General features: G+C 41.9%; 1 protein-coding gene and 1 pseudogene across 1 annotated transcript; both read right to left on the reverse strand.

Annotated features, from left to right (window-relative positions):
• Positions 1 to 1,028: 1,028 nt before the first annotated feature.
• On the reverse strand, positions 1,029 to 1,747 carry LOC121136579 (annotated as a pseudogene).
• A 5,937-nt stretch (positions 1,748 to 7,684) lies between these two features.
• On the reverse strand, positions 7,685 to 23,228 carry LOC121136576 (zinc finger protein 431-like). The gene is made up of 4 exons (XM_040737173.1): positions 23,089 to 23,228; positions 10,859 to 10,985; positions 10,599 to 10,659; positions 7,685 to 9,790 (listed from the first exon to the last, which is right to left on the reverse strand). The coding sequence occupies exons 1-4, from the start codon at positions 23,089 to 23,091 to the stop codon at positions 8,842 to 8,844; spliced, it is 1,140 nt and encodes a 379-aa protein (XP_040593107.1). The 5' UTR covers positions 23,092 to 23,228; the 3' UTR covers positions 7,685 to 8,841.
• Positions 23,229 to 26,355: the final 3,127 nt, after the last annotated feature.

The raw sequence follows: 26,355 nt of genomic DNA on the forward strand, positions 1-26,355 counted from the left end.
GGAATGTAATGGCTACAAGGAAAAATTTTATGGAGAAGGGTAAGCGAGCTGAGCTTATAGGATCAAAACCACATTCATAGGGACTTGCTTTTTCTGCATATACATTAAGTTGGGGAAGCCAGAAGGCAACTAGAATTAAAATTAATGAGAGTATTATGTTGATTGAAACTGCTAGGATTAAGTTAATTACTTTCTTCCAAATTATAGTTGGACCTAGTTGATTGGAAGTCAACTGTACTAAATATACTAAGAAAGTACGACCCTCATCAATAGATAGAAACGTAGAGGAATAGTCATACGACATCTACAAAGTGTCAGTATCAAGCTGCTGCTTCAAAGCCGAAATGGTGTTTTGATGTAAAGTGATATTTTAGTTGACGTAAAAGGCACACCATAAGGAATGTGGATCCGATAATTACATGAAGGCCATGAAAGCCTGTTGCTATAAAAAATGTTGATCCATAGATACCATCTGAAATAGAAAAGGAAGTCTCTAAGTATTCTGACGCTTGAAGAGCTGTAAAATATACTCCTAAGCCAATAGTAATAAGTAAAGCTTGATTTATATTATTTCGTTTACCTTCTATAAGGCTATGATGAGCTCATGTAATTGAGACACCAGATGCTAAAAGTACAGATGTGTTAAGTAAGGGTACTTCAAGTGGGTTAAGTGGAATAATTCCTGTAGGTGGTCAACAGCCTCCTAAGTCATGAGTGGGGACTAAACTAGAGTGGTAGAAGGCTCAAAAAAACCAGCGAAGAAAAAGGCTTGTGAGACAATGAAAAGAATTATACCATATCGAAGACCTTTTTGTACAATAGTGTGTGATGACCTTGGTAGGTACCTTCACGAACGATATCTCGTCATCATTGGTATATTGTTAGTATATTAGTTAAGAGGCCTAGATAAAGAAGTGTAAGAGTGTTATAATGGAATCATATTGCTAATCCTGAGGTAAGAAGGAGAGCGGAGAATGCTCTTGTAAGAGGTCATGGGCTGGGATTAACTATGTGGGTTTGGTGGGTCATTAAGTATTATCATGTAGATATAGGCTTACTAACAGGGTAAACACATGTGCTTGAATTGGGGCTACAGCACATTCTAGGATAGTGAGAAGAATAAGAATAATAAATGTAATTATAGCTGTGGGAGGGCTAATAGAGGTTAAAACTAAGTTTGCCCCTCCAATGAGGTGTATTAGTAGGTGTCCTGCAGTAATATTAGCTGTTAGCCGGACTGCAAGGGCTATAGGTTGGATAAATAGACTAATTGTTTCAATAATAATGAGTATAGGAATTAGAGGGATGGGTGTTCCTTGTGGCAGGAAGTGAGCTAATGTGTTTTTTATTTTGTGGTGAAACCCTAGGAGAACTGTTCCTGCTCATAGTGGGATAGCTATTCCTAGGTTTATTGATAATTGGGTTGTTGGGGTAAAGGTATGGGGTAATAAACCTAAGAGGTTTGTTGAGCCAATAAAGATAATTAGGGAGACTAGTATTAGGCATCAAGTCTGTCCTTTTGGCGAATGAATTGATATTATTTGTTTGGTAATTATTTTAACTACTCATTGTTGAAATGTATGGAAGCGGTTGCTTAAGAGACGGTTAGAAGATGTTAGTATTATGGATGGGAGTATAATAATAATAATTACAACAGGTAGACCTATTATTGTAGGGGTAATGAAAGAGGCAAAAAGGTTTTCGTTCATTTTAGTTCTCAAGGGTTATTTAGTTTTGGGGTTTTAAGATATTTGTTCCATGGTTTGTGAGGGAAATTCTGTAAAGAGATTTTTAATTGAGTTAGAATAAATAATGTGATTGTGGAGGCTAGAACAGTGGTAAATCATGTAGATGTGTCTAGTTGTGGCATTCCACTATGGAGACTAGAAGTCTCTAATTTTAACTTAAAAGGTTAACGCTCTAAGCTTCATAGTGGTTTAGATTATTGATGTGGATCAGTTTTTGAAATGTTTAAGAGGAACTAATTTTAAGACAACAGGTATGAAGCTGTGATTAGATCTACAGATCTCTGAACACTGGCTGTAGAATAATCCTGGGCGATTTGATGGAATAGTAGCTTGGTTTAGTCATCCTGGGATTGCATCTGTTTTTAACCCAAGAGATGGGACAGCTCATGAATGAAGCACATCTTCAGATGAGATTAATATACGAATTGGTAATTCTATAGGAAGAACAACTCGATTGTCAACTTCTAATAGTCGAAGTTCTCCTGGTTTTAGGTCAGTTGTGGGGATTATATATGAGTCGAAGCATAGGTCTTCATAGTCTGTTTACTCATAACTTCAATACCATTGATGTCCTATAGTTTTTACTGTTAATACTGGGTTGTTGATTTCATCTATTATATATAAGATCCGTAGGGATGGTAAAGCAATAAGAATAAGGATTACTGCAGGTAGAATAGTTCAAATTGTTTCTAGTTCTTGGGCATCTATTGTACTTGTATGTGTTAATTTAGTAGTTAATATAAGTGTAATGATGTACAGGACAAGGGAGCTGATAAGAAAAACGATTATTAGGGTGTGGTCATGAAAGTTTATTAACTCTTCTATAATAGGTGATGTAGCATCTTGTAGGCCTAGTTGAGAAGGATAAGCCACTCTAACCAATCAAATGAAACACCTGAATAACAAGAACTTCAAGTCTTTAAAGAATGAAATTAAAGAGATATCAGAAATTGAAAAGGTCTCCATGCTCTTGGAATGGTAGGATCAACAGTAAAAATGGCAATCCTACTAAAAGTAATCTACAGATTCAATGCAATTCCCATCAAAATACCAGCACAATTCTTCAGAGGCCTTGAAAGAGCAATACTCAACTTCATATAAAACAAAAAATCCAGGAAAGCCAAAACAATTCTGTACAATAAAGGATCTCCTGGAGACATCACCATCCGTGACTTCAAGCTCTACTATAGAGTAATGCAAACACCTCAGTATTGGCAGAAAAACAGGGGGACCAATGGATTAGAGTAGAAGACCCAGATATCAACCCATACACCTATGACAACCCAAATTTTTTTATAAAGAAGCTAAAATATAAAATGGAAATAGAAAATACATTCAACAAATGGTGCTGATATTCTTAGCTGTCAACATGTAGTAGAACGCACAAAACTCACGTCCAAATGGATCAAAGACCTCAATAGACATCCATCCACACTGAAACTCATAGAAGAGACAGTGGAAATACATTTGAACGCACAAGCACAGGAGACCAATTCCTAAATAGAACATCAGTAGCAGAGGCTCTGAGAGCAACAATGAATGAATGGAAGCTCTTGGAACTGAGAAGCTTCTGTAAAGCAAAGAACACAAGACAAAATGGCTCCCTATAGAATGGGAAACGATCTTTACCAACTCCACATCTGACAGAGGGCTGATCTCCAAAATATACAAAGAACTCAAGAAACTAGAAATCATATAAACAACCATATAATCCAATTAAAAAATGGAGTGCAGATCTAAATAGAGATTTCCCAACAGAACAATCTCACATGGCAGAAAGACACTCAGGGAAATGCTCAACATCCTTAGTTAGCAAAACCAGTCTGAGATTCCAACTTACACTGATCAGAATGGCTAAGATCAAAAACACCAATGACAGCTTATGCTGGAGAGGAGGTGAAGGGGGAACACTCCTTCATTGTTGGTGGGAGTGCAAACTTGTACAGCTGCTACGATTTTCAGTATAATGATATATAGTAAAATTAGGGATCAAGCTACCTCACGGCCCTGTAATACCACTGTTGGGCATATACCCAAGGAGGCACATTCACACCTCAAGGACATTGGCTCAACTATGTTCATACCAATATTATGTGTAATAGCCAGATCTTGGAAACAGCCTAGATGTCCCTCAATTGAAGAATGGAAAAAGAAAATGTGGTATATTGACACAATGGAGTACTACTCCAGTAAGAAACAATGACATCTTAAAATTCCCAGGTAAATGAACAACTAGAGAAAGCCATCCTGAGTGTGGTAACCTAAAACTAGAAAGAGAAATATAGTTAAGTGCTTATTCATAAGTGGGTATGATTACAAAGCAAGATATCCAGCCTACAATCCATAGCCCCAGAGAATTTTTAACCATCCTCCAGAAACAGATGGAGAAATCCACAACTAACCAATGGACCTAGCTCATGGACTATAATCAAAATTTGTTGAAGCAGCAAGTCTAAGTTAGCTTCTGACGCTATTAGCCTTATATTTCTTTCTTTCTTCTTTTTTCATTTTTTTTTTAGAGACAGGGTTTCTCTGTATTGTTTTGGAGACTATCCTGAACATTGCTCTATAGACCAAGCTGGCCTCAAATTCACAGAGATCCACCTGCCTCTGCATCCTGAATGCTGGGATTAAAGTCTTGTGCCACCAACACCCGGCTCTTATATTTCTTTTTGATTAGGGTGAATTGAAAACCAGCCATTTACATGTTACTGCAATAAATGGCTTGTATGCGCATCCGAGTACATGGCTAACAAGCTACAAACATTGATTTGTTTATCCACAGGGCCTGGCTTTGATTCCCAGAATGCAGGGATGGCTCAAATTTGACTGTCATTCCAGTCCACTGAAACCAGGGATTCAATTGGTATACACACTGGCAAAACTTATAGAACTAAATTAATTTTAATAAAAAAATTACACATGAAATAAACGTCTTTCCAATATTGAGTTCAGTCTGCCTGTCTCTCTGTCTCTAACATTTTATATCTTGTGCCCAGAGAGATCAAAAGAATGTTTCTTATCTTTTGGAGGTTAGTTCTGAGCCATGTGACATGGGTGCTAGGAACAAAAATTGGATCATCATTACTATTGAGCCAATTCAAAAGGTATATATCATTATAATGCAGTAGATGAAGATACCCATTACTCCTTCCCTCATCTATCACTTGAAGGGAATGAAAGCCCCTGCTATATGCTTGTTGATGGGTTCCATGGATTTCTTCTACCCTCTGTGAATGGATTCTCCAAATTAGTTCTTATTGTTAACCCACTTCTTGCAATGTGAGCAAAGACAAGGAAAGATTTTCTAGAGAGGTGTCCAGCCCTATTGTATAAGAAAGCTTCCATGATCCTGTGTTGAGAAAGGATCTCTCTATGGCTCCCCTGCTGTCCAGCCCTATTATTATTTAAGAAAGCTTCCATGATCCTGTGTTGAGAAAGGATCTCTCCATGGTTCCCCTGGAATTTCCTATCTTGATAATGCAAGCCTGAAACTCAGAGATCCTCTTGTTTTTCCCAAGTGCCGCAGCTGCAGGCATGTACTAGTATGCCCAGCTGAGATGTTGTTTAATATCCTGCTTTGGAATCAGAGACTCAAAAAATGTAATTTTTAAACAGGAACCATCATTGTGTTGTTGAGCAGTAATTCTACAATGCATTCAATTGAACTGGTGAATCACTTTATATGTTCTCAATATTGTGATTATTTTCTTTGCATTCCTGAATTAAACTTTTAAAACTGTTTTAAGTTTGTATAAACACTTGTGTAATGGTGTGGACATGACACTCAAGGATAAGTTTACAGTGACTTTTTAATTCATTCCCATTCATTTATGGTTATGAAAAAATGACATGAACAAGCATCTAGCCCTCAGAAGAAATTAACACAATCTCTCCAAAAGATGACAAGATAAGTATCATTTTCATTATCATATAAGATGCATGATTCAAAATACTCCCATGTTCCTCTATTAAATGACTAAAAGCTTACATTTGAATGGGAGACAATGTTTTACTGATGTAATGTTTCCACTAATCCTATATGAACACATTTGTTTACATTCACAATACCTGTGACCATGAGTTTGAGGGATGAAGAGGGGCTCCATAGTGCTTGAGTAGATTGTTGACACTTGTCACATTTTTCTCCACAATAAATAATCTTGTATAATAATATGTAAGTGTGGGGGGCTGGAGAGATGGCTCAGAGGTTAAGAGCACTGACTGCTCTTCCAGAGGTCCTGAGTTCAATTCCCAGCAACCACATGCTGGCTGACAACCATCTACAATTCAATCTGGTGCCCTCTTCTGGAATGTAGACAGAACACTGTATATGTAACAAATAAATCTTAAAAATAAATAAATAAAAAACAGAAGGGTTTTAACTTTAAAAAAAATATGTAAGTGTGTTGGCCAAAGATGTTAACAAATCCATTTTGGTCATGGGTTCCCCTAACTATAACTTCTTTAATATCCGCATTCTCCATACAAATTCCTTACTGACTTGGAGGATAACAGTGACATGCATAGGTTTTTATCACATTGCTTACATTCACAGAGTTTCTTTCCAGCATGAAGTCTTTTTAAAAATATAATTTCTTTATTGAATCCATGGGAATTGATCATCATTAACCCCCATTCCACTCACCTTCCTGTCTAAGACAGCCTGTGGCACCCCCAAAAAGAAAATTATTTTAAAAATCAAGCCAAAACAAGCAAGCAAACAAAAACAAAACAACAAACCCAAAAACAAAACAAAAATAGCATCTTCGCTTCTCCATCTTTCCCAGTTTCCCTCACCCTTTCACTGTTCCTGGTGGCATTGGAGATGGTATTTCACAGTGCACCCTTTTTTCCAATCAGCTGTACTTGCAGGTGTTCATTCCACTGAGTCATTGGTTTTGTTCAAGGCTCTGGTTTCTGGAATGACATCATCACTGGATTCACTGAAACTTCTCTTGGTTATTGTACATCTGCCCAAGTTATAGAGACACTGAGGGTATTTATTGCTCTACAGGACCAGTCCCTTCTCGAGCTCTAGCAGATCCTAAATTGTGCAAATGCTCGGATGTGCCAACCCTGGGCGTACCTGTGGTCTGAGTGGCAGTTGAGTTGGTCAATCTAGGCAACTGGGGATTCCTCCCTTAGGTACGGGGTGGGTGGAGCCAGCTCTCTGATGCCCAAGTCTTCTGAGTAAATCCACGCTCACCCATGCTGAGAAGTAGCTCTCCCATGAGGGCTGCAGCCAGATCTCAAAGTGTCAAGTGAGAGGCAGGAGCAGCTATCCTGTGGCCAGGGTGGGGAGGGCTCAGCATGGCCCTGATTTCATGACACATATGACTATGGTCTCCTGAGGTGACATGGAACACAGCCATCAATACAGAGCTCTGCTGTAGCACCACCACAGACCCAGAAGTGGCCAAAACAGGAGCTTGGGCCCAAATGTCACCTTGGCTCCAGGCAGAGGCACAGACAACTCAGAATAGTAGGATTCTGGTGGCGGCACGGCTCCCAGTCACTGACAAGTCTACAGATTGCAGCCCTGATACCTGGCTTCCATGTGACTTTGCTGGCAACACAGGCCTTGAACTTCAACACAGATCTCTTCTAGGGTAGGAGCACAGACATAGAATATGGTCCCCAGCAGCAGCCAGGTCTCAATGTCACTACTGCCCCAGGTGGCAGTGCAGGACACTCAGATTGACAGTCTGTACAGCAGTGTGGCCCTCTTCCCTAACATGTGAAAAAAATCTTGGACATTCATATGGCCTTCCATTGTAACAGGAACCTGAGACATCAACACAGACTGTTGCTGCAGCAGGGCCAGGGACACAGACATGGCCCTCAGCTGTAACTTTGACCCAGACATCACCATGACATGAAGCAGCAGCACAGGCAGCTCAGATCTGCACAGTTCCGGCCTCCACTTGGATTCAGGAGGCTGACCTGACCCTGCACATCAACCTCGCCATTGATGGCAAAATGGGCCACAGACTTCAACACAGGCCTAGGATGTGGAAGGACCATGAAGCCAGACATGGTCATCAGCAGCAATCTGGGTCGATTATGTCACCATGTCCCACAGTGGAGCTACCTGGCCCCAGAGGTCGATGCCAGGAATCCACATGGCCATCCCGGCTTCAGGGGACAGACGTTTCAACATAAACGTTTCAACAATATCAGAGTGCAAAATATATTCAGTTTAACTTCAAAAGTTTCCATAGTTTATCACAGCCTCATCAATGTTGGAAGTCCAAAGTTCAACTTCTCTTTTGAGATCATGTAATCTATTAACTGTAATCCCCTGTAACATCAAGATCAAAAAGCAGACTGCATACTTCCAACATATAATGGCTTACAACATACTTTACCATTCCAAAGTTTAGGTAAGGGAGAATAGCGAGAAAATAAAGGACCAAAAAAAGATAAAAAACTGGGTGGTCATACTCGAAATTCTGCATCAGAACACCATCTCCAACTCTGTTCAGCATTGTTGGTGGCAACACACTTCTTTCTATTGGACTGGTTCCACTCCCAGTCAGCAGCCCTCCTCAGCGGGTATACCACGACTCTCGAATCTCTAATACACTGGATTCCCCAAGAAAACTTGCTTCACATCATGGCCTTTGCACTAGACATGCCTGAGCAGACTGAATTCCAATCGGCCCACAGATGTCTTCCTGCCATGCCAGGATCTGAGCACCCAGCTTGGAGAGGGCATGGCTTGAGCCTGCCTGAACAATGTAGGATTAGATGAGCCATGATGTCTTTGTGTCAGCTCATATCTTCAGGACATAGGTAGGTGGCTTGCGTCTCGCTGGAGTGTATGGCATCAGAAGCACCATGGACGTCTTCCCCTAGTATGAGTTCTTTTATGAATCTGGAGCTGACTGTATTGTTGAAAGGTTTTCCCACATTGCTTACATTCATAGGCGTTCCCTCTTTTATGAGTTCTCTTAGGCATTGGGACAGCACTATATATTGAAAATGCTTTTCCATTTTCATAGGGTTTCTCTCTAGTATGAATTCTTGCATGTAATTAAAGAGCACTGCAATTTGAAGCTTTCCCTCATTGGTTACTTTCATAGGGTTTCTAATTAGTATGAGTTCTTTTATGCATCCGGAGACCAGCATCGTGTGCAAACACTTTCCCACATTGATTACATTCATAGGGTTTCTCTCTAGTATGAATTCTTTCATGTATTTTAAGAGTACTGCAATTTGAAAAAGCATTACCACATTGCTTACATTCATAAGGTTTCTCTTGTGTGTGAGTTCTCTTATGCATTTGGAGACCATTGTGTTTTCGAAAGGCTTTCCCACATTCAGTACATTCATAGGGTTTCTCACCAGTATGAGTTCTTTTATGTACCCGGAAAGCAGTGTCATGTGAAAACAGTCTTCCACATTGCTTACATTCATAGGGTTTCTCTCCAGTATGAATTCTTTCATGTATTTTAAGTGTACTGCAATTTGAAAAAGCTTTACCACATTGCTTACATTCATAAGGTTTTTCTCCAGTATGGCTTCTTTTATGAATGGTGAGATGACTCTGTTGTGAAAAGGCCTTACCACATTGATTGCATTCATAGGGTTTCTCTCCAGTATGAATTCTTTTATGTATTTTCAGACAAGTATAATCTGCAAAAGCTTTCTCACAATGATTACATTTATAGGGTTTCTCTCCTGTATGATTCCTTGTATGTATTTGGAGACTACAAGGTTTTGAAAAGGATTTACCACATTGGTTACATACATAGGGTTTCACTCCAGTATGAGTTCTTTCATGTTTTTTAAGATAACCTCGATGTGTAAAAGCTTTCTCACATTGATTACACTGAAAAGGTTTCACTCCACTATGAATTTTTTTATGAGTGTTGAGATGACTCCGTTGTGAAAAGGTTTTCCCACATTGATTGCATTCATAGGGTTTTTCTCCAGTATGGGTTCTTTTGTGAATGAGGAGACGCTGCCGATATGAAAAGGCTTTACCACATTGAGTACATTTGTAGCGTTTCTCTTCAGTATGACTTCTTTTAGGCCTGTGAAGGTAATTGGCACATGTCAATGCTATACCACATTCATTATGTTGATAAGACACACGACATTTTCAAAGTGAACCAAGATAAACAGAAGAATTTCTGGTTTTTGTGTTCACAGGACTTTCTGTGGTGGTATGAGTTGATATATTACAGATGAAGTTAGATTAAAATGAATTGTAAACTCACATTACATGCACAGTCTACTACAACTGGGGACTATTACAAATTTTCTAATTTTTTTTAGGAGAGGGGAATGTGAGAGGGGAATGTTGATATTCTTTCCACATTCTTTAGTATACATGCCTAGTTTCAAGAGTGACATAATATACCAATAAAGGGGCTTCCATAATGCACACACAATTTAATCTTTGTTCTCCATAACAACTCTTTTTAAGTACAATGAACTGCCATTGGAACTATACTTTGGCAACTCATCACAAGGATTTGAGTCACGCTAACTTTACTATGGACTACTTGTTTATTAAAAGGCTGTAGACATGGACTTACCTCCTAATCACCAGGTTTGTCTTTGCCATATCACAGTGGTATGGAACTAATGGACTGACAGACCTACTGCAGACCCCATGGGGTTATCATTAAAATGGATATATCTGTTCATGCATTGTCTTCTGGAAATCTTGTTAACAGACATCAGTTACCTAACATTGAGGTACATGGTGTTGTGAGAATTTAATAATCAGTACACTTAAAACTGTACTTATTTGCACTGTTACTTCTTCTTAAAACTTCCAAGGCACATTAAAATTCCTCTGTGGGACATCTGTATTAGTTTACACAAGGAAATTACCTTCTCTGTCTTCTAAATCGTTGACCATGGTCTTCACTGTCATGGGCTTCCCATTTGTAGCCTAAAATATGGTACCAGAAAATGCATGGTATATTACTGGAAATTATACAAACTTTAAGTTATTATATTCAGTGACCCTAAGAACCATGCCTGACATTTTTCACCACATTCTTTAGTTTTTTCAAAATTACAGAAGAGGACCAATGAGCAAGAACCAGTAGCCTTCTTATTTGAAATGTTGAAGGGAAATTCAGTCTTACCTATATCAGTAAGGTGACTATAAATCTCCAGCATCACATCTTTGTAGAGACTCTTCTGGGAAGAATCCAGCAAAGCCCATTCCTTGGAAGTGAAGTTGATATGCACATCATCATAGGTCACTTCATTCTGTGATATTGATTACAATATGAATGTAGACATCTTTGACATTATAGTCACATAATTCTGGTATTTCACAACTTATTCCAGTACAGAGAGGTTCTCATCCATTCATTTTAGAAGGAAACTGAAAAGGAGGTTTGAAGGTGGGGTTTAAATAAGTTCACCAGACCCAAGATAAATGATAAATAGGTGCTTATTAGGGAAGGGCTCACACAGATGAGAGTAAATGAGTCCTGTGTTCTTCATGCCCAGAACATGCGGTCTCACTTCTTCCGATGTTCTCCACAACTAGACAGCCTGAGCCTGCCCCTCCTCTACCCTACAATATGTCCCTTTTGCACCTGGTACCACACCCAAAAGTTGTGGCCCCCACTACCAGTTCACTGGCATGGCAAGATGTCACTACAGATGTTCACATGTGTTATTTTATGTTCTTTAAATGAAATTTGCCCTTTCAAGAGAAATGACCATTAACAGACATACAGAGAAGCAAACAAATCAATAATACTACGTACATAGCGTAGTAATTGAATGAGCAATTACTAACCACAAAAGAGATGGCAAACAGGGTACATTGTCTCCTATCTTCAAGCCTAACACTCAGAAGCAGAGGCATGCGAGTCTCATTTAATGAATACGCCCGTCTGATCTATGAAATGAGTTCCAAGACATATTTGGACCCTGTCTCACCCTGCCACATACCTAAGCCAAGCAACCAGCCAATAAAGAAAAAGAGGAGGCCACTGAAGGCCCTATTAAGAGATAAACATTCATTCCCTATCTGTAATCATTTTCCAGAAATCTGAAACATCATACTTTGAACTGTGAGATCAATATGATCTTACTAAAAGGGATGAATAGATAAAAATGTAATCATTGGAAATGGAAAAAAATTAAAAGGAAAAAAGCAGGGCAGGGCAGATGGTTCAGTGGTGAACAGTACTTTCTGATCTTGTAGAGGAGATGGGTTTAATTTCCAATACTTATATGAGGGTTTACAACTACCCATAGCTCCAAATTCAGGGTTTCTGGAATCATATTCTGACTATTGGGTTCAGCAGGCACACATATGATCCATATCCATGCAGACCAAAATACATTTGTTCAAAACATTTAAAATATACACAAGATAGGCCGGGCGTTGGTGGCGCACGCCTTTAATCCCAGCACTCGGGAGGCAGAGGCAGGCGGATCTCTGTGAGTTCGAGGCCAGCCTGGTCTATAAGAGCTAGTTCCAGGACAGCCTCCAAAGCCACAGAGAAACCCTGTCTCAAAAAACCAAAAAATAAAATAAAATAAAATAAAATATACACAAGATACTAAGAATGTCAAACTGCATGCTAGTGACCCAAGAACCGGAGAATATTAATGTCATAAATATGTGCCATCCCAGGAGAAAATAATTCAAGTCATTGGTGAGCTCAGCACAACACCACATGTCTGACATGTGCACAACCTACATCCAGGTCCCCCCCGCCAGTAAGAGAAAACGTAAGAACCTGGTCATGGTAACCACGCCTTTACTATCAGCTCCTGAAAAGCAGAATGCACACATCTCTGATTGTAAGGCCAGCCTGGTCTCAAGAACTGTTTTCAGGTCACCCAGTGTCATACAGAGAAACACTGTCTTTGGAAACAAAACAACAAAATAAATAAATAAGAATAGACAACCAAATGCCTGAGGGAGGAACAGTACTTTCTTCTACTATACGTTATTTATGGATAGTCTACACTGGTGATGAATAATGACGTCATGAGAAGGAGCTGGCTGACTAACTTCAACCACAAAACACTTAAGGCTATAGGCCCTCAAGTCACATCCCCAATGAGGAACTTCCTCTAGAAAGATTCCTCCTACTAAAGATTCCAATAAGGAACACAAAGAAAGCAGCCAATGAGACTCAAGTGTTCATATATATATTGGAAGTTTTAATTCAATAAATCACATTCTGGCCCACGTCACTATAGGCTTATGGTCATCATATGACGAAAATGTAGTCTGTCCATGCACACCCAACCCTAAATCCCCTTTGCTATTTAGTCTCTCTGTGTCTAGGGACTGTAGTATGATGAACATTTATAGCTAATATTCACTTACTAGTGAGTAAATATCATGTTTGCCTCTCAGGATAATTTTTTTCCTAGATCCATCCATCAACTGCAAATTTCATGTCATTTTTATAAACAGTTGAGTAATATTTCATTGTGTGTGTAAACAAACCACATTTTCTTGATCTATTCTTCAGTTGGGGGACATTAAGGTTGTTTCCGAGTTTCTAGCTATTATGACTAAAGCTGCTATGACCTTAGCTGAGCAAGTGTTCTCGTGGTAAGGGGAACATCTTTCAGGTATGTTCTCAAGATTGCTATAGCTGGTATTTGAGGTAGATAAGTTCACAGTTTTAATCAAAAGACCTAAGGAAACTCTGCCAAGAAAAGTGTGAACTTGACCAGTGTTAGCCAACTACCTGATTCTATGTGTCCAAACATTGAATAAATAAATTTCACAATTACCATAAAACTAACACAATGTGACCCTTAAACTGTTATTTTTCTGACCACACAGCTACTCATATTTATTCTAGAAAAGCCCCATGCTCTGTAGCTGGCAATACAGAAGGATGGAATGGACTGCTTAAACCCAAGTTAGTACAACTCAAATATACCCCTTGAAAAGACTATTGCAATTGCATGCTGACCTAAATACTAGACATAGATTGAATAGAGCTTCTCCCTTAGAGGAAGCTAATAACTCAGGGATAGAGCAACAACCTGGGATTTCCCAATTTGATGAGGGACATGTCCTCCCCATAACATGGAAATCCTGTAAAATCAAAGAAAGTAGCCTAATACCGTTCATTCATTATTGAGAGAGGAGGATGGGATGACAACAACCAATTCTTCAGAGCCCACTAGAGGGCAGCATTTGTCAACACCCCTATTTCCCCATCAATAGTTACCAGATGCCTGACCTTAATCTACATGCAAGGCTTAAATAATTACACGTAGGAGCCAGAAGATATCACTTACCTCAAATCATGGCTCCCATCTGAAGAACTCTGCCCTGAGACTGAACTTAGGAGAATACCAGTCTCTCCCTGCTCCTCAGGAAATAGGTTTACTGCTAGGAAACCTTACAAATTGATGACCGCAGGAGCTCTGTTGGTTAGCTCCTTAGTTGGAGTTGGCACAGCATTTTTTTTTTCGAGACAGGGTTTCTCTGTGGCTTTGGAGGCTGTCCTGGAACTCGCTCTGTAGACCAGGCTGGCCTCGAACTCACAGAGATCCACCTGCCTCTGCCTCCCGAGTGCTGGGATTAAAGGCGTGCGCCACCAACGTCCGGCGGCACAGCATCTTCTGTTCCTTCTGACATTGATGCAGATATAGCAGGCATCAGAAATCTTAATTAAAACCACTGACTGATAATGCCTTGTCTGATAGACTAGCTACTAAACACAAACTGATTACAGGCCATCATCTGTAACTAAATGTATTAAAGCCATCATTGGCAGATACTAAAAAATACACAGCTGAAATTTCCTTTGAAGAGACTAGCTGAAACCAACCAGATCTCTCAAAATTCTCAGCCCTTTTCTACAGGGTTTGGAACAAAAACTGCAATCTACAAGTCTCTGTTGTACCCAGGGCAAACCTCTTAGTCTGAGCATGGATTCTGCAAAATACATTTACTAAATGTATAATATAGTCCCAGCTTAAAAAAAACACCCAAAAAAGGAAAAACAAAGCACCCCATTGCCTTGGAAACTTCAGGTGGGATTTGTTGTATCCATCGATTCTTTCTTATGGAATATTTAGATTAATACAGAGTCTATCTACTATCCAGGAGAACACACCGTCTCACCTGGGGGCAAAACCTTTGTGTCTACCCATGTTCTGCCCTGGGAGCTAAAAAAATGTCAGAACTGACCCCTTATGTATTTACAAAGCAACTCACAGACAAGCCTGAATTTCATGCTCCATGAAGGCCTTCAACCTCACAGTCATTTCTACAACTCACTTTTTGTTTTATAGAACCTCGCTACCTGGCTCTATATACTATGCTACTGGAGTTAAAACTGATTTCAGGACAAGTAATCATGTCACTGACCTCCAGTCTAACCCTCAAACAGAGACAACTTTTTGACTCGGGTACCCTGTATATAATGAACCTAACAATATCTGGCCAGGAAAAGCTAGGAAGCCACTAGTGCCATTTCCACTGATCTTTATTTAACATGCCACAAGTACAGTCAATGGAGTATGAGATTACTAGGGATACTGAGACCCCGGGAGGACACAGAGATTATTAATATCAGCTGTGCTCAAAGCAGACACTCCTGCCTACACCTACAGTTAACAAGCTTAAAAAATGCTCTTTATTTGAGGCCAACAGGGGACTGATCTAGACTCCATGAATATATTGCCAGTGAGGAGGCCACAGAAATCACTGGGGCCTTGGGTAGTAGATCAGTGTTTACCATGGTGTATGAGTGATCTTTGGGAGCCCATTCCAAATAGAAGGATGCTCTCTCAGCCTGGACACTTGGGGAAGGGCTAGGTCCTGCCCTGGATGAAATGACAGACTTTAGAGATTCCTCCAAGGAGGGCCTCACCCTCCCTGGGGAATGATGTGGGGATTGGGTGGGGGTTTGGGGTGCTGGTGGAGGAACAAGGGAGGAGTGGTGGGAGAGGGAGCTGGGATTGACATGTGAAGCATTCATGTTTCTAATTTAAACAATAACATATATTGAGGAAAAATGTTCTTTATTTGATGTAACTGGCAGGATATTCAGATTTGACTGTACTTTCTTCCCCACATGGAACTTATTCCATTGGATAAAGGATAGCTTTTTTCTTTTTGATATCATGTAGTCCCTTTGGGCATATAAATTCCTTATGATTATTCTGGGATTGTTTAATAAACTTTATTTTAGAAGGAACTATGTCAACATGATCCAGAGACTCAATCACCTATTGCTGCTGAAAGAACAAATCAGGTCTGTATGAGTCCCGCAGATACATCTGTGCAAACCATTAAAGAAACCATTAACGAAAATTCTTTAGGAAATGTTACATCTCCATGATGATTCCTCAGTCTAAGAATATTGTATTTCCTTGCTCTCTCATTGAGACAGGAGAATAATACAGGAGAGCAAGACTCGAGATACCATAATAGAGGGAGTTATTATAGGTCTAAAGAGAAATCTGGAACTAGGGAAATGTCCAGAGATCTAGAAGGTTGACCTCAACTAACAATGTAAGCAATATTACAGTGGCCACTTTAAATGCCCTTTTCCGATAATGAGATTGATGACTGCCTGATATGCCATCTTAGAGCCTTCATCCAGTAGCTGATGGAAGCAGAAGCAGGCACCCACAGCTAAACAAAGAGCTGAACTCTGGAATCCAGTTGTAGAGAGGGAGGAGTGATGAGCAAGGTGAACAAGACCAGGCTGGAGAAACTCAAAGAAACAGTTGATGTGAACGAAACAGAGCTCACACTGATTGCTGGAAAATAGCACAGGATTGATCCAGACCCCCTGAAGGTGGATGTCAGTTTGGAGGTCTGGAGGGCCTCTATTATTGGATGAGTATTTATTCCTAGTACACAATGGACTTTGGAAGCCCACTCCACATAGAGGGATATACTCTCAGCCTAGTCACATGGCCCTGCTTCAAACGATGCGACAGATTTTGAAGATTCCCCAGAGAAGACCTCAACCTCCCTGAAGAGCAGAACCAGGATGAGGTAAGAGGTTATTGTGGGGGCAAGGAAGGAGGGGCTGGGATTGACATGTAAAGCAAGCTTGTTTCTAATTTAAATAAAAAAATCAGGAAAAATTATATCTCATATATATATATATATATATATATTTTTTTTTTTTTTGGTTTTTCGAGACAGGGTTTCTCTGTGGCTTTGGAGGCTGTCCTGGAACTCGCTCGGTAGTCCAGGCTGGCCTCGAACTCAGAGATCCGCCTGCCTCTGCCTCCCGAGTGCTGGGATTAAAGGTGTGCTCCTTTAAGTGAGGGTGTATATACATTGGCTATGGAGAGATGGAAGCCTCTGGAAACTCACCAGACTTCTGATGCTTTGTACTCAGCATTTGCTTTTTCATATTAACATACAAAACACTGAGAAACATTGGAAGCTAATTATGAAGTTCACTGGACTCTTAGTTGCTCTTCTCATTAATAAAAGAAGAAATAACCTGTCCCGCAACCATGACCCCCATGCTCTTACTTGATTTGCTTAGCTCAGAGTCCTACAACTCCAACCCTGCTACTATACGCCCCCTTTACAACATTTTTGTTTGAAAGTGATTGCATGTCCTTTTATTTTTGAATATGTTTTCAACTGGGTGCATACCACACCATGAGAAATATGAATTTTGGAAAATACATATATGCCAGAGAGATCACAACAATATCCTGTGGTCTACATACATTTACCATCTTGCTTAATAGTTATATGTTTTGGTTCCTGAGATTTGTTTTCTTGTATTGATTTGTCTATTAATATTGAAATCTTTATTGTATGCTTTCTCCTTTTCTTGTTGTGGCCTGATTTTACAAACTGCCTCAGAGTGTTGATGATTCGTGTATGTGGTCCCCATTGGCACTATGTATGCCTCAAGGACCAGGAGATAGAATGTAGTGAGCATACTTTAAAAACAAGCCCTTTAGATATGTAAAAGCAGCTTAGCCAGGAACCACCACACCACTACACCCTGATAACAATTATCCAGTGATAACACTCACTTCAGACAACCAGGCATAGCAATAGAAGCACCTGTGAGCAAACTGGACAGTATATAAGCAGAGACCAAGAGCAATGCTCTGCTCTGCACATCTGGAGAGACGTCACCAAGGTAGACCTAGTGACTAGAGCATGTCCCCCAGGATCCTGTCACTTGAATCAGAGGTGTTTATTAGAGACTGTGTAAGTATTCAGGCATTATGTTGGCCTGCCCATCCCCTGGCAAAATGCACTCAGGCAGTACCCAGGTCAGCCCAGGGTTCCATGGCTACATAGTGTGCATGCAGGTGCAAAGGAACCCTTTAAAACACAGACCCTGAGCAGGGCGTTGGTGGCGCACGCCTTTAATCCCAGCACTTGGGAGGCAGAGGCAGGTGGATCTCTATGAGTTTGAGGCCAGCTTGGTCTACACAGTGAGTTCTCCAGGACAGCCTACAAAAGAATACAGAGAAACCCTCTCTTGAAAAACCTAAATACATAAATAAATAAAAACGACCCCGGTTCCATGATAGTCTCCAAAGCCACAGAGACACCAACTCCAAAAAACCAACCAAACAAAAAAAATGAGCCCAACCCACTTACACTGTCTTCCCTGAGGCTCCCCTGGGGCAGACAGAACTTTTCCTGCCACCCGCTTCTCCTCCGTCCTCTCTCTGTCTCTACCTCTATTCTCTTTCCTTCCCCCTTTGTAAGAAAACTTTTCACTTAAGCGCCATCTTCCTGGCGTGTTTGTCCTGGTCCTCAAGCTTTATCCTAAGAGACTGGACCTGAACTTCAGCTAAGGTACATGACCCAGTTGAGCAGACTGGGGGAAATAGGCTTAGGGACATATTTAGGAATTAGAGTATGAACTTTGTGTGATGACAGCCAGCATAATAAAATATAACTTTTGTTATACTAACTCTGAGTAGCTATTTTCTTTTTTTTTCTTTTTTTTTTTTTTTTTTTTTTTTTTTTGGTTTTTCGAGACAGGGTTTCTCTGTTGCTTTGGAGGCTGTCCTGGAACTCACTTTGTAGACCAGGCTGGCTTCGAACTCACAGAGATCCGCCTGCCTCTGCCTCCCAAGTGCTGGGATTAAAGGCGTGTGCCACCAACGCCCGGCTAAGGCCATAGATTTTTAAAGAAACATTGTATGACATGCATAAAATGCCTAAACCAACTTGTATTGTTCCATTTCCCTTATAAGTCACAGCACCTTTGAAAACAAACTTATCCTCATTTTTATGTACACGTTTGTGTGGTTTATAGAATGTCTTCCATGTGGAGGTGGCACACGGAAGAGAGTATCAGATCCCCTGGACCTGGAGTAGCAGGTGGTTGTGAGTTCACACACACTCAGCCGGTCAACCCTAAGAATACGTGCTGAGAGACCTACCAAGCCCCAGAGTACTTTTAATCTAATCTAAAAGTCTCTCACAGATTAATGAGAACAAAACCTTAGAAAATACAGTAAATAAATAATCCTTGGAAAAATGATGCATCAGTGTTAAGATGTTGTATATAGTCAGTTTACACCACTAATTGAATGCAATCCAAAGACAATGCCCCAAAATTTATAATTGGAAAGCTGATTTCAAAGCCACCTGAAAAGTTGAAACTCTTCAGAATGCTCAATGGGATTATCAAAGTCACTTCTACATTTACCACAAAAGCTACAATAATCATGAATGAGCACAACATCTGTGAAAGAATAAAGGAGATACAGAGAAAAGGACAAGAAGAAAAGCTGGCAAATATAGTCAACTTTTAATAAACAGCAAAGGAAACTCAGCAGGAAAAGTGTGATCTTGACCAACACAGCTAGTTACCTCTGATTCTACACGAGTAGAAATTGAATAAATACAGACTTCACAACTCCCACAAAATTAACTCAAAGTGACCCTCAAACTGTTACGCTTCTGACCCTCCAGCTTCTGATATTCCTTCCAGAGAGGCTTCATGCTCTAGGGCTCTGCAAATGGAGGAGACGCTATGGCTCTATGGACCCTCATGCTCCTGCGGTTTCTGGGAAACCGAACCCCAATGTTGTCAATCAAACTGCAACGGAGGAATAATTTAATGTCTGCTTCCTGCCTTCTGCACAACACCATGCAAACCTGAGATAGCTCTGTCCCCAGGAGCTGGACTTCACTCATCACACCATGGTGGCTGGCAGTAGGAGACAGTGAAAAACATTCTAATCATGGATTGTTGAAGGGTGATTCCCAGCACCTCCTGAATATCAGTTTCTAAACTACCTGTAACATTTATAAGACAACCCTGCAAGCTGAATGCAACATTCAGAACTTCTAGAAACCAGGCCTCCAGTTTTCCAACTTGTGATATCAATGCCTGAGTGTGCCCATGGGACAGTGACATTATTACAAGTTCATAGCCTCCCAACCAGAGGGGCAGAACCTCAAACTCCTCAGAGAATCCACACTCAGTGAGGCAGAGAGGCCAAGGACCACTGCCCAGGTCAACACAGGTACCAAGGGAACCAGTCTGGGCTCATAGTACCGCAAGTCCCCACAAGTCCCAGCATCTCAGACTCTGACAGCTCAGCCAACCAGCTCTTCCTGGACGAAGGACAGTTAGTTGTCTCCACACTCACCATGGCGTGACTTGCGACCTTTACAACTCCCCACAACAGAGCAGGAGGAGAATCATGGAAAGAACCTGTAAGCTACTCCCACTGGTACTCCTGAAAGCTAAGCTTTCCTTCCCAGAGTCCTTCACTAGCTAGTACCATCCAACAGGGCCTCAGAACGTTAGCAGTTGAGCTACTGGGTGAGGTGACTTCCAATGACGCAGGCAGCACAGGCCTCCCAGCTCTCCCCTTCCACCCTAGAGTCTGACAGGGCCCGAGTCTGGGGAATTGTAGTCTACTAGAACCTTCCATTCTCTCAGAGTAATTCCTGTTCCTCTTATAAGGTACAGGGTCTGTTGTGTGCACATTCCATTATACAGTCAATGTCCCATGAAGTCAAACACAGGTCACTTTCAAACAGTCCCTGTTGTAAAAGCAAAAGGAGGGCATGGATTAGAAGACAATGAAGGGTGTGTGAGGGCTTGGAGGCAGGAAAGAGAGAGTGGAAATGATGTAATTATAATCCCCCAAAATTACATTCAAAAGTTGAATCAGACTTTATGGCCATATGCTCCAGAGACGGGGGATCTGTATTAGAGAACACCAGGTAGGACATATCCCCCAGCGTGTACATTTTAAATGTGGAAAACATAGTGAAGCTAGGCAAGGCCACCCCACTTTATTCAAGTTCTAATGTGGTTGAGGGAGTCTAACTACAGTAATTTGATTATGTGAAACCCCAGTACTTTCTCTGGATTCCTGCTTGCCTGGTCTGTGAACCTGAGAAATGTCAGCACATTTCTCAATCACCTAGCATTGGTCTCCTGGGGAGTCCATGCTAAGGTTAAGTAACTACTGTCACAGCAGGAGTCTCCCCTCCTTCTTCCTGCCCATCCCTTCTGTGCTCTGTCCACACCAGCTTTACAGTTGGTCACTGAACTCAGTTCTTACACAGGTCCCCTTCATGTGTAAAAAATCTACAAAGGTTGGAGGACACTCAATCCAGGGTCTATTTCTCCTTCCCATAGACCAGTCAAGACCCAGCCTGGAAGGAGTTGTAGGACGGTCTTCCCAGCCCTGGACAGCAGAAGCAGGATTTGGTGTTCATAGCAATTCTCAATTATATAGTGAGAGGTAAGCCTCAGCTACAGGATACATCGGATTAAAAAAGTGATTTCTAACCTTCAGAAGGCTGTGACCTTGCAAAACAGTTCCTGTTTAGCTATATGCTCCCTAAACTGTATACCCACCCATTCACATGGAAGGAATTAACACACACACACTGGGAAATTACACAAGAAGTCACTCGCCGTGCCCCATCGGGTCCTTCTTTATGATGGGGACCCCTGCAGCTCAGTGCCTTAAACTTCAGCCTGTGGCCTAGCTACTGTCTAGTCTGTCTCCCTGCAGTGCACACAGTACACTGTTCCTCCTCTTCTGGTCTGAAGGGAGAAGCCATGCTCCACACACAAATCCTTCTCCTATTACTGGATACACAGAACACTATGTGACTCAAACTGGTCATTTAAGAACTCTGTTGTTCTGTAGGATGTGCTCCAAGAAGTTAGGGTGCTTAAGAGGATAGCAAGGTTTCTGCGGCTACTGAAACAGTTCAAGAACACCTAAGTCTACACGGGAGACCTGGATTCAAAATCACTTTTCAAGAAGGCTGGAGATGTAGCTGTTCTAGAATTAAGATACCTTAATAGCACACCAAGACTTAATGTTGGTTGTGACCCTGTAATGGCCCGGAGCATCTTGTTAGAGGTCTGGTCTATGATGGGTGGAGGCCTTTTGGGTGGTTGTAAAGCAACATTGTCTTCTTTTTTTTTTTTTTTTTTTTTTTTTTTTTGGTTTTTCGAGACAGGGTTTCTCTGTGGCTTTGGAGGCTGTCCTGGAACTCACTCTGTAGACCAGGCTGGCCTCGAACTCACAGAGATCCGCCTGCCTCTGCCTCCCGAGTGCTGGGATTAAAGGCGTGCGCCACCAACGCCAGGCTGACAGTTGGTGGCGGATCTCTTGAGTTTGAAGCCAGCTTGCTCTACAGAGCGAATTCCAGGACAGGCTGCAAAGCAATAGAGACAAACCCAGTCTTGACAAACCACAAAAAAACAAACAAAGAAAAAAACAAAAAGCAAAAAAAGTATTGGTAAATCAGAAGGGCAGTGGTGGCTCCTGCCTATAATCCCAGCACTAGGGATTAGCCTGCTCTACAAATCAGTCCAGGACTGCATCTAAACCAAGAGAAACTTGCCACAACCAAAAAAAAAAAAAAAAAAAAAAAAAAAGACAAACAAAAGAAAAGAGTTCATAAACCCTTACTCCATCAGTTCTGCTCGTCTACAGCACAGTTTAGCAGTGGGGTGTTACCCTACCCACCAGATACGTTTACAGGACACACACAATTAACTCCAGACGGATCCTAAACCTAAATGTTAAAAGTGCTGAACTTCGGTAAGAATCTAGCCAGACCAGGGCTCTCCGAGTTTGGCAAGTCTGCCCTCCATAGTGGCGACACAGACTCCATAGGAGCCGGATTTCGCAGTGGCGTCCACAACAAGGAGATCTTCTCTAAGAGCAGTTGCTCCAGGTCCGCAGCCATGGAGAGAAGTCATTCAGAGGCTGCCGCCCGGACCAGGAGGTTGCAAGGGCGACCCGGGGGACCACGTGGGACTCCGATCTGCCGGCTGGCTCCTGCCCAGGGGGAGGAGGACCCACAACACCGCTGCCCCAGGCTCAGCCAGACTCCCTCCCAGTCTGCGGACAGCGGCCTCTTACTCACCATGGTGCGGCTGCTGATAGAGACCCTGCTCTCCTCTCAGCGGAAACCACTGACGCAGCTCAGTAGACAGCTTCCTTCTTGCTCAGCAGAGGCGGAGAACAAGAAACCTGGTGCCGGGATATTCCCTCCTCTCCTACTTCCTGGAACACTGGAGGTTCTGATTGGCTAGTGAGGCCTGAGAACAGGACCGGGTGAGCAAAAGGGACACAGCAGAATGGTTCCCAGCCTTGCCTTCCATCTGAAGGACAGATCTGTTCCAGATTGTCTGGAGATCTGTGCCAAATGCATAGCAAGTCTCTTGTTAGTGTAAACCAATGGATTCAGTTTTAAAAGGAAGTCTACAAATCATAAGATGGCGAATGACACATATTGCACTAGAAAACACAGGGTATTTCAAGAACACTGTTAGTATTTGGGCATCAATACTGGCCTGTCCTTGGGGTTCTGGCAGGATGCGCATGAGCCACCAACGCCCGGCCTAGATAAGTAGTATGCTAGGTCTGTTAGAGATTAAGGCACTAGACCTCAATATAAATCTAATCACACTGAAACTCTTAGAAAAGAAAGTGGGAGATTCTCTTCAACGAACTGGTACAGAAGAAGGCTTCCTGAACATAACACCAGTAGCACAGACACTGAGATCGATAATTAATAAATTGGATCTCCTGAAACTGAGAAGCTTCTGTAAGGCAAAGGAAACAGTCAACAAGACAAAAAGGCAGTCCACAGAATGGGAAGATATTCACTAACCCCATATATGACAGAGGGCTGATCTCCAAAATTTACAAAGAACTCAAGAAGCAAGTCTCCAAAACACCAAAGGATCCAGTTAAAAAGTGGGCTACAGGACTACATAGAGAATTCTCAATAGTGGAGTCTAAAATGGCTGACAGACACTTAGAAAATGCTCAGCATCCTTAGCTATCAGGGAAATGCAAATCAAAACAACTCTGAGATATCATCTCACTCCTGTCAGAATGGCTAAAATCAAAAACACCAATGACAATTTATGCTGGAGAGGATGTGGAGAAAGGGGGACACTCCTCCATTGCTGGTGGGAGTGCCCATTCGTACACCTACTTTGGAAATCAGTATGGAGATTCCTCAGGAAAATGGGAATCAGTCTACCACAAGACCTAGCAATTCCACTCTTTGGCATATATCCAAAAGATGCACATTCATACAACAAGGATATCTGTTCCACTATGTTCATAAAATATTTTTTTGTAATAGCCAGAACCTGGAAGCAACCTAGAGTACTACTCAGCAGAAAAAACAATGGAATCTTGAAATTCGAAGGCAAATGGATAGCACTAGAAGAAACCATCCTGAGTGAGGTAACCCACTCACAAAAAGGCAAACATGGTATGTACTCACTCATATATGGATTTTAGACACGGATCAGTATAGTTCCAGTCTGCAGTTCACTGACAGAGAGTCTGGGAAACAGGAAAGAACCTAAGAGAGATATGCATGGTACCCCAGAGAAGAGGAATGAGTCAAGATCTCCTGAACGGATTGGGAACATGGTGGGAGGAGGGGGGGGAGTCGGAGCTGGGGAGAAGAGAGGGGGATAAAAGGAGGAGAGAGTAGGTCATGGGGGAACAGGAAGGTTGAGTGGGGGGGTAGAATAGGGGGAGAACAGGATGAGAAATACCATAATAGAGGGAATTATAGGTGTGAAGAGAGATCTGGTACCAGTGAGATCTCTAGCGATCTAAAAGGATGACACCAACTGGCAAGCTAAACAATAATGGAGAGACTACCATAAATGCCCATTCCTGATAATGAACTTGATGCCATCCTGGAGCCTTCATGCAGTGACTGATGGAAGCAGAGGCAAACACCCACAGTTAAACACTGAACTGAACTCATGGGACCCAGTGACAGAGAGGAGCGATGAGCAAATGGGCTGGCAAAACCAGCAGAGACAGCTGATCTGAACAAGGGGGAGCTCTTGGACCCCAGACCCATAGCTGGGAGGCCAGCCTGGGGCTGATCCAGACCCCCTGAGTGTGAGAGTCAGTGAGGAGGCCTGGGCAACATATGGGGCCCTGGGCAGTAGATCAGTATTTATCCCTGGCATACAAATGGATTTCATGTGTCCGTAAAACAAAGAGGGGATGCTCTCTCAGCCTGGACTCTTAGGGGAGTGCCTGGACCCTGTCCTGAGCGAAATGACAGACTCTGGATATCCCCTATGTGGAAGGAAGTGGGGATAGGGTGGGAGGCTGGGGCGGATGGTGGCAGGTGTGGGGAGGGAGAAGGAACTGGGATTGACATGTGAAGCAGGCTATTTAAGATTAGAGTAATAAAAAGCTGGGCGTTAGTGGCACACACCTTTAATCCCAGCACTCAGCAGAGGTTGGCGGATCCCTGTGAGTTCCAGGCATAGCCAGGTCTACATAGCAAGTTCAAGGACAGCCTCCAAAACAACACAGAGAAACCCTGTCTCGAAAACCAAAAAATAAAATAAAATAAAGTTAAGAAGAAAAACAAACCCAACCCACCAAAAGCATTATATGAAGACTGCCTTGTGTTTTCTCTAGGGTATAGTTTAACAGATTGTACCTAGGAAATAGTAATTATTACATTATCTCATATATGATTTCTAGTCACTGCTCTGACATTTAATTGTTGTTGCTCAGCACTATCTTAAGACAAACAATTGGCACCTCCCTCGGATCAGCTGTGCCGCTTTGAAAGGATGGCCACCCCCAGCTTTGCTTACTGTTGATAGTCCATTGTAGAAGGAGGTATCCTCTCCTGCTGAGGATACAGTGTCTTTCCCAGGTAACTGCCTGCAATTCAGCCCTAATGACATGTGACCTTGTGGTTTGGGGTAGGGGCTGGAGTACATATCCTGGGAAAGACTGGGGAGGAAGTGGATTATGCATATGCACCTACGAGAAGCCATTTTTGAAATGGGAATTTACCTGGAGCGCTCCCAGGCTTACCGCCTATGCACCCTGAGAAACATAATGTAAAAGAGAATCCATGGACAGTGGAAGAGAAGACAGAGGCTGAGCTCCACATACACAGCTGTGGGAGAGCCACTGCACACAGTAGCTGGAGACAGTCCTGCATGGCTGCTTTTGAGCATCTGTCTTAGTTAGAGTTTCTATTATTTCTGTCAGCAGGCAGAAGACAGTGACTGTGACACTCATCCTCCAGTAAGGCCACACCTACTCCAAGAAAGCTCCACCTCCTAATAGTTCCACTCCCTATGGGACTATGGGGCTAGTTTTACTCAAACCACCAGTTTGT

This window comes from Mesocricetus auratus, unplaced genomic scaffold (assembly GCF_017639785.1).
Source record: "Mesocricetus auratus isolate SY011 unplaced genomic scaffold, BCM_Maur_2.0 Super-Scaffold_100676, whole genome shotgun sequence".
NCBI lineage: Eukaryota > Metazoa > Chordata > Mammalia > Rodentia > Cricetidae > Mesocricetus > Mesocricetus auratus.

What these genes read in the sequence shown, in the direction of transcription:
- LOC121136576 (XM_040737173.1), bottom strand. An exon ending in TAGTCACCTTACTGATATAG is followed by an intron (nt 10,660 to 10,858) that starts GTAAGACTGAAT and finishes ACCATATTTTAG; the next exon opens with GCTACAAATGGGAAGCCCAT. An exon ending in CGATTTAGAAGACAGAGAAG is followed by an intron (nt 9,791 to 10,598) that starts GTAATTTCCTTG and finishes TTACCTTCACAG; the next exon opens with GCCTAAAAGAAGTCATACTG.